General features: G+C 37.4%; 1 protein-coding gene across 1 annotated transcript in view; it reads left to right on the forward strand.

The window, feature by feature from the left end:
* Window positions 1-1,846, forward strand: part of LOC121636622 (serine/threonine-protein kinase 4-like) — a 31,013-nt gene extending 29,167 nt beyond the window's left edge. The window contains exon 11 of the mRNA XM_041980278.1: window positions 454-1,846. Within this exon, the coding sequence (XP_041836212.1) occupies window positions 454-612 (159 nt within the window). The 3' untranslated portion in view covers window positions 613-1,846. The remainder of the gene's footprint in view (window positions 1-453) is intronic.
* The last annotated feature ends 7,773 nt before the right edge of the window (window positions 1,847-9,619 follow it).

Raw genomic sequence — 9,619 nt, forward strand, 5'->3', positions numbered from 1 at the left:
AATGTATCTGATTACATTTCTTTTTTGCAGCTTTTTTTTTGCATTTAGATTTGTTTCACTAGTGAAAGTAAATCTGTTATTAGTGAATAGATGGTTATCACTCACAAATGCACACACACATACACAAAACTGAAATTTGAGAAAATATACTAAATGAAATATATGCCTACATAAAACCAGTGTAGTAATTTATATTCATTAAGTTTCTTTTCAAGTAAAGTGGCTACTCTAGCTTCCTGAATGTGGTGACTTTTGGATTTTAGATACTCGGTCAAATAAAATAGTTTACTCAGGTCATTTGAGGAAAAGACTTTTTTTTTCTTCTTTTTATTATACATGTAAAGGAGTTGCATCGTAGCTCATCGATATTGACTTAAGGAACATCATTAGTTCATGTGTTATGAATAAATCAAAGACCAACAGTCTTGACATATCGGGCTTGTCCTTGTGCAGGTGAGCACATGGTCGGTGGAGGAGCTGCGGTTAAGACTCGCCTCTCTGGACCCTCAGATGGAGCAGGAGATCGAGGAGATTCGGCAGCGGTACCAGTCCAAGCGACAGCCCATCCTCGACGCCATTGAAGCCAAAAAGCGGCTGCAGCAGAACTTCTGAGAAGGATCTGCGGCGCTCCTTACAGTACGACACCTACAGGAAGTTTTCTCTCATTTGTACAGCGGTGTGCAGATGTTCCTTCAGCCAGATGCCCGGCTGCTGCATGATGCATTTGGATATGACATTTGGAAATCTATCTGAACATGTGTGATTACTGTCACGTTGGATGTTAAACAGGGGAGTTTGTGGAGCTTAATATTAGAAGATCCTCCTAAGAGCTGTCCTCTGACAGAAAGTTCATGGCATTTATCTTTTTGGTTTCAGTTCTAATGTACTCTCGTTAGGAGTACATTTGCTTTTCTACTTTTAAATATTTCAGTTTCATTCTGACATCAACATCTGATCTAGATCTGCAAGTTCCTTTCTGCTTACTTCAAACTGCTTATTTCTTAAACCGTCATATCCATTTAAGTTTTTTTTTTTTTTTTTTATATATCTATCAGGTACACTTTCATTTAAACTGCTGACTGTTCTTTGGTACCTCTTACATTTCTTCCTGTCATTGTTTAAAAACTGATGCTGCTAAACTTTTGTTTCCTCCAGAAAGTGAGAATCTAGAAAAAAATCAACCCTTTGGAGCACAAAAAAAATGCTGAAGATACAGGATGCAAATCACTGGTTTTCTCATTGCTTCCTCTTTGAACGTGTGTTGACGGTGAGACTTGGTCTTTACAATCAGTCTTCCTAAATATTAATATGTCGCCACAAAGAGTTGAGACAGCAGGGTCCTTTATTTTTTTCCTGTTCTTGTCAGTAATTTGGTCTGCCATGTGGCAGATCCGGTACACTTAGCATCTGATAACTTGTTTAGTCTGTGCTAGAAACTCTGAAGTTTTTTTCTTTTGATCATGAAAATTCACTTGCTGTTGCATTTTCAGTTCTCAGTGCTGAATGTCGTCATTTTGTGATGTTGGAGCACATAGGAATTCTTTTTTTTATAGTCCGATCACAGGTTTGTGCCTCATAACCAAATACTGTAGCTCTAGACAGGTTCTTGGAATTTGAAAGTTAGAAGAATAAGTATTTTTCTCAGTGCAGCTTCAATGAAGAGATAAACTACAGAGATGTTTATGTAAAGAGGCAGAAATATGTCAGGTTTGTGTGGCTGTTTTTCTATTTTAGAGCAAGTCAGAAAATCAACTTCCACTATTATTTTTTCCCCACTTAAAAAAAAATCTATCGTACAAAATATGTACTGAAAAGTAAGGGCAGCTGGTGGGGGGTAATTCTTTATTTTGAATGAATGAATGAATGAAAAATACTTTATTAATCCCAAAGGGAAATTCAATACGTTTTAACTTTGTGGATGTAACTGGACATTTGACTTTTGGTCTAACTGAAACTCCAATCAGGACTAATTACAGATAAATATTCAACCCAGATGCGTATCTGAGTAAACGGGGTGAAAACATCTCCATATTGTTTGTTTTTCTTTTGATCTGCTGTCAGATTAACAGAACTTCCCAACTAACGGCTCCAAAGATAAATCTGAAGTCTTTGCTACTCAAGATGTTATTTGGCACAGTTCTACCATTTAAAAAGCAGTTTAAAGCACACTGAAAAGTAAGAAATATAAGGGAATTTTTCTACAATTTGTCATCAATTTTAACTTGAATTCTTCTGTCTTTACAACATTGTTTTGCTTCAGGTGTCTCGGTGTGTTATTTGGAAGCCCTCTAGAGAAGTAATAGTGGCATAGAAGAGGATTTATTTACACTTACATCATTATAATGTGCTAAAAAGCATTTATATTCCAGATATCGGTGGTATTTAGGGGGAAACGGAAGCAAAGTAAAGATATAGCCTTTTATTTTCTTTCAGTTTGCACAGTCACTTCTTAAATGTTTTGAACATAGCCTGCAGGAAAATGTGACCAGATGTAAACGAGACTGTGAAAAAATAAGTCAGAGGTTTAGGATTTTCCTTTAAATATAGATGTGGATGTGAAAATCTGATGTATGTGTAATTTAGAGTTCCTGGTTTGACTTTTAATGTTTAAATTGTTAATTGTACCAAAACATTTGTAAGGGAATTTCATGACTTGTGAACAGTTTTGCCTTCTTTTAACCACCAGTGCCCCTTATTATTGTTTATTTTGGATTTTTTTTTTCATTGTCCAGCTTCTGTTTTTCTTCCCAAGTAAGCTTTAACAAAAGCTGCTCTGACAGATTTATGGAATCGATTCAAGAAAGCTTTTACTTCCTGGGTTTCTATCTTTGACCCAGCACAGTGGTTGCCGTGAGCGATGGCCCAGGTCTGATCCAACTTTACTTCCAACATTCCTCAAAGCAACTGGACCGCTCATTTTTCCAGCACATCTGCCATATCTGTCTATTTTTTTATGGAAATTTAGCAGTGACAGTCCTACAGACAGCTGATGGCTGTCAGAGCAAAAACCAGCTTCTCAGGTCGTAAAACTCCTCAGGGGTGTAAAATAAGGACAGCAGTGATGAGAAACTACTGTATAGTTCAGAGATGTCTGTAAATATGAACATGAGCTATCACCTAAAGTATTGAGCAGTTATTAATAAGTCAGAATGGGTGTAAAATATAAAGGAAAAACCTTTTAGTTATTAACAGCATGATGTAATTAATTTGATGACTCACAAGCACAAATTATTTTCTGTTCTGTTACAAGCGAAGCTGAAGTGATTCTTCCTGCCTTATCCATTTCACTCTGAGTACACTGGATTTATTTTCTTCTTCTTATTCTGTGTAGCATCAATGAGTAAAAGCTCATCACTTTTCTTTTTATTCAGTAACATCACAGGAAAAAAGGGAAAAAATGCTGTAATTAAATGAAATGCATGAAGTGTTGGGTGCTGTCGGACAGGCGATGCATCAAAAGAAGTCGGAATCACTGGAAAAGGAAACACAAGCGAACATTTACTGAGTTGGAATCAGTGAAAGCATGAACCACTGTTTGCTTTTCACCTTCTTTTTTAAAAGTGTGACTTTGATATACTTCCCACAGTTGTTTAAACTTGTAATGCACCATTGTTGTGTAAAGGTCAAAACTCAGCCATTATGTGTAGCTTCACACACACACTCTTATGCAGCAGTGAGGCTTTTGATAAAAATGAAAATTTCTTGAGACCGATTATGTATCTAGTTGTTCACTGTAAGCTAATTTATTTACATGTTCCAGGTAAAGAATTTGGATTAACCACGATTAGTTGCAAAGTTTTTTTTTTTTTCTGTCTTTGCCAGTCTTTCATGTGTTTTCTAAATTGTTTGGTTTACCTCAGCTCAGTTTTAAAGTTGGCAAACAAACATCGTAAGAGTAAAAGGCTGAGTCATCGGCTTTCTTTCATAGGAAAGTGTTCTACTTTCACCAGTAAAACACCAGCTAGTGGAGGAAACAAAACTAAAGATTCACATCAGGCAGTGAGTTATCGCTTCCTTGGTTCTTGGATCGGATTGACGAGTCACAGGCTGACAGTTAAGAATTCAGAAGTTACGGCTGCTTCGCTTCTCGGCTTTCTCAATGTGCAAAACTATGTCTTCTCTGCATGTAAAGATCTACGGTTACTTATCAGTCTCAGTATGCAGTCAAGCTTGAGTGATCACTGGTATTTGGTTTGTACATTGTGTTTGTTTTGCTCCTTAAATAAAGAATATTTGAGAAGTGCAACTTGTCTTTTTTTGATCCCATCTGAAAACTCAGCGACCACTCTATTAGGTCTGTGTGTTTAATCGCTTGTTGAAACAAACCTCTAATCACACAGTAGCAACTCAGTGAAGTTAGTCATGTAAATGTGGTTCATATGATTTGCTGAAGTTAAAACTGAGCATCAGAATGAGGAAGAAAGTGACTTTACACGTGGTTGTTGGTACCAGACGGGCTGGGCTGAGTATGTTAGAACCTGATGGACTGGGATTTTCACACACAACCATCTCTAGGGTTTTCAGAGAATGGTCTGAAGATGAGAAAATATCCAGTAAGCAGCAGTTATCTGGAACAGTTACCACAGACTCACCAGAGTTGGACAACAAAGGATTTGATGAGTCTCCCTTTCAGCTGCATCATTCAGATGTTCGGGTTAGAATTTAGTGTGAATGAGATGAAAGCATAGAGCCATCCTGCCCTGGATCAATGGTTCAGGCTGCTGGTGGTGTAATGATATGAGGAATATTGTCTTCACACACTTTGGGCTCCTGAGTACCAACTGATCATGGTTTAAACACCTCAGCCTACCTTGCTGACCACGTCCAGCCTTTTATCACTATAGTATGACGACTTCCAGCAGGAGAATGCTCCGCATCACAAATCATCTCCAACTGGTTTCTTGAACATGCAAAGACGTTCAACGGTCTCCCATGAAGATTTTAAATTCTGTTGTTTTTTATTTTTGTATTAAGTTTTCTGTTAAGAAACATGTATCTTTATAAAACTATCCTGTATAATATTATAATGTAATAAGACATTCTGACTTGAAATAGGATGAGCGCAGGTGCATTAATGAGGTCTGCAATTCAGCTTGAGGCATTTCTGCTTTGGGGCTCGCTCTACAACTAACCAGCAAGCACAATATATGGTGAAATGAGCACCATATGTTGAAGCATTTGTTCATGTATTGTAATCATACTGCATGTTTACCATTTTCTTTGCAGCCCTTCAACTGATGCAAAATATTTCCGCTGCATTTAATAGTTGGAATTTGTTGAGGTTGAGGGATGGCTAGTATTTAAAAAAAAAGAAATAACATATTTCTGTGTGGTGGTTTTAAATATCCACTATGTTTCAAATGTTTCTCTTTTCATTAATTTTGATAATATATACACATAAATCCAACAATGAATGTAATGCTAACAAGTATTGTGCGTAAATCCAAAGGAGGATATAATTAATATATAAATATTAACGACGCACCTCTGAGCCTCTGACAACTCAAGTTTGATTATTTCTGCAAAGTCCCACAAGCATGGATGAGTCTGGTGGTGAAAAGGGGTCCCTGACAGATGCAACATTTCACATTTGAGTTACTCGATTGAAGTTACAGTGATAAGCTGTTTTGGGAAATGAGTCATTTGTTTTGAAAGATTTACAGTGATCAGCAGGAGTGAGTGGGTTTAAGTCTGCTGCAGGGCAGAGATGTAGTACTGAGAGGTGTTGGCTTCTGTCTTTGCATATGTTTTAACAAGAAAAGCTGCCAGTTAGCAGTGACTGACTGCAGCAAGATAGCTTTAAAAAAAAGACATGCAGCTTCAGAATGAGGCACCGCATGAGATACATGGTGACTTTTGATTGTAATCATGGCATAAAACATATAAAACATTCAGTGAGTTGGAATAATATCTGTATATACAATCAGAGATTTTTTATATTTTTCTCCAGGGTCTTTCTACGTGTCTCTTCAGCTGGTCCATCTTCCTCCTGCCCTCTCTTCATCCTCAGCTTTAAGCAGAAGACATGGCGGCTGAGCTCACTGCTGTCTTGACTTTGTAAAAGCCTTTTCTTGTCCCATCACCAACACTGAAACCTGTAAGCCATGGCTCATTCCTGCTTCCTTACTTCCCCTCCATGTTTAGAGTTCTGTCTGCCAAAATAGCTGAAATGAATTTTTAATCAGCCGCCGACGAATCTGATCTCTCTCTCTCTCTCTATAGCCCTTCTAAACGATGTCTGTGTGTGTGCTGCTTCTTTCAGCCCATACAAAGAGGAATGTGTGTGATTAGTTTGTCTAAGAGGTTTTAGTATATAAGAAGTTGTCCTGACATTGATGGGGCATAAGTCATTATCCTGATTTGTTTTGCATCTAAGTCATGATTCAGTAAAGAGTATCTTCATGCATCATTGAGGTTTAGCTGTCTGGTGAGAGCGCCTGACAGAATCTTTAATAGAACACCAGAGAGTATGAGTGACAGAAAACTGGAAAGACTTGTGATAAAGATTGCTCCTCGGGTCAAATCTTTTGAGCTGAAACAACTTGAAAAATTTAGAGTTTTTACTTGAAATGACTGGAAATGAAAATGACTGCTGTAACTTAGTCCAGGGCTCCTCAGCTCTGGTCCTTGAGGGCTCCCTTTCTGCAGGTTTTAGATGTTTCCCTGTTCCAACACATCTGGTTCAACTTAAATGGATCCAACAGTTTGTCAAGTTCTATGGTGGCCCCTCAGGGACCCTGACTTAGTCAAATATAATACTGTAGACATCATTTTGATCCCATTATGAAATCTTCAGCGATGAATTACATTTGATTTCTAAAAGCTTGCTCAGGTCTCTGGTCAGTAACTCTACTCTTTCACAAATCACCATCATACTGGACAATTTTTTGAAGATTTACTTATTTTTAAACTTGATCATGTTTTATTACTATTTTTCCCCACAGTGGAACTTTATTTGTTGCACTTTATCTATGTGATCTTAGCTTTTTCATTCTGTTTTAATTTATTTTATTTCTTTTAATGCTTTGTTTTTTTAATGCACTTGTTTTTGCTTCCCGCTGTAATGCTTTTAATGTTTTATGTAAAGCACTTTGAATTGTACATGAAATGTGCTATTCAAATAAATTTGCTTTGCTTAAAGCATAAAATCCATTTTACTGCAATGCAGCAAATGGTTAATGTTGCTTTTACTGCTCTAATAGGAGGTCTACACATTTATCATGGGAAAATGTTAATGCAAAATCAAGCTTAATTTAGATTTAATGTTCTTTTCCAATGAGATGGACAGGCCGCCTGTCCAGGGTGTACCTGCCTCTCACCTGCTAAATGCTGGGATAGACTCCAGCTTCCCCATGACCCTGAACTGGACTAAGCGGTATAGAAAATGGATGGATAGATGGATGGATTTTCTTTTTTTAAAGGCAGAATTGTACAACATGCTATGTTTAAGTATAAGAAACATTTTAAAAAGTCATGCACAAGTTTCACTTCAATTTGCGTTTTCTGGAATCAACATAGATGAAGTGTACATACTGGCTGAGAGGGATGTGTGTATCAGTCGATAAGAAAGCTGCAAATTTCATAACACATAAGCAAGTAGAGCACCAAGTGTTGGTGTTCTGTCAAAGTCCTGCACCTCTGAGACCTGGTTCAGGTTAGATTCAAGCTGATGGTGGTGGTCATGTTAAACAGAGACGCCTGACTAACTAACGCTGCTATAGGAACAGAAAACATGTTCTATGTTGTGTTGTAGCTAAATATTACATGAGTAGACAAGATTAAGTAAAAATAATGTTGTTAAATTGCTGCAGAAAAATGCAGAAAATTTTTTCCAAAATCCACAGGACAAGAAATTTCCTTCTGATTTTCTTGTCCCTCATAAAGTGAGAGCTCTCTGTAGTGATGCACGCTCTGTGAAAGGCTTTAAACTGAAACAGTAGGTCAGCAGATGTTTACATAAGATTTAGGTTGGTGGAGCAACAACTAGCTTTGTTCAATACTGATGTTGTTTTCAGGCCAGGAGAAATTCACCAGTTTCCTCTTATGAACTATGAACTAGAAAACAAAAAAAAGTTCAATTTCCAGTGGATTTTAAGTCAGAAATGTCTCACAAATTTCATTCAGCTGTAATAGTGGTGGAAACATTTCAGTCTAGACCCATGTGGTCCATACAAATGCAGCCAAAAGATGATTGTTAGAATTAATTACTTATTAGAGCAGAGATGAAATCACAGTTATGGAACTATTAAAGAAGATTAAATACTCTGCTCTCACCCCAGAGTGGCAAACAGATCCCAGCATGCTTTAATTATACTTTATATGTAGTCTAAAAAATAAGAAAACATTCAATTAAAAGTCCCAAAGATGGTTGTTAAGATCCAGATATTGAGCTGAAGCCTCATAACAAGCGGACGATGACAGCGCTTCAGACTCTGTTTGCATCACTCCCGCTCTGAGGTAGGATGGAAACCTGCCGCAAGACTCTTCCCACTCCAGCATCCATTACGTGAAACAAGCTGAGCTCCAGAAAGATATCATTATCCCTTTTGCTGAGACACAGACTTCCTCCTGCTGGTTTAGCTTGGGAGAGGACAGCCAACTCTGTGATCTAAATGTGTGAAGGTGCTGCATTTAATGCAACAGTTTACTGGAAGCAGATTTAGTTTAGAACTGCTACATTTTTTGTGTGAATTATAACGGAGTTGCCTCTAGGAAACAAGCAACTTGTTCTCATTCACAGAAGGTCAAATATACCGTTATGTTAAAGCCTGTAGCATTTCAGATTTACACTCCTGGTTTCCCCTGATGTCGGTGCTGTGAATTTTAGGTACTAGGAGTAAACGCTGCCTTTCAAACAGTCAGCAAAAGTTCATTTGATAAAGAAGGAAGTCTGTTCAGTTTGGATGAGTGGAGTTTGAATCTTGTGTAAGACATTTATTTTCCCACTATCTGTAAGATCTTGTAGCTAGCTGAACCAATAGCATTTCTTTCATTCTAATCTTTTCTGGTTTTAGCACCAAAACCTACTTGTTTATGGAAAAAAAAAGATCACACTTGTAAATATTTTTAGATGAAGGGGTGATGGTCTATGAAGAGGTAAGCTAAACTCAAAGCAGATATGTCATCCTCAAAGGCAAGCAAATATACCTTGAATAGTTCCTGGCGGATGTTTTTTCAGATTGTGAACAGAATTATAAGAAAATCTAAGTGAGGCTGTAGTATAGATAAATATGGAGTCTGTTGATGTTTAAAGCATCAGTCAGCACATCAACTAATTACCGATTATGTTAAATGACAGTTTGACAGGCTGATGCATTTTCCTGGAAACAAAGTAGTTGGATGTTTCACAAACTCATCTTGTAAATGAACTTCATGGCACGATGCCACTGATGCATCAATCAGACCAAAATGAAGTAGTCAAAAAAATACTGCAGTTAGTTTCAGGGTTTGGGTCATGTTCACAGGTCTTCATGCATTTCTTTCTCTGTTTCAGTTCTTTAAAGCTGTTCCTGAATGAAAATCTCAACTCAAATATAGCAGGTAACAATGAGTATATGGTTGCTTTAAAGCCGTTTATTCTCTTTTACGCTGACCTAAGACCAGTGAGCCATCACATGAC

Source organism: Melanotaenia boesemani, chromosome 3 (assembly GCF_017639745.1).
Source record: "Melanotaenia boesemani isolate fMelBoe1 chromosome 3, fMelBoe1.pri, whole genome shotgun sequence".
In the NCBI taxonomy this organism is placed as follows: domain Eukaryota; kingdom Metazoa; phylum Chordata; class Actinopteri; order Atheriniformes; family Melanotaeniidae; genus Melanotaenia; species Melanotaenia boesemani.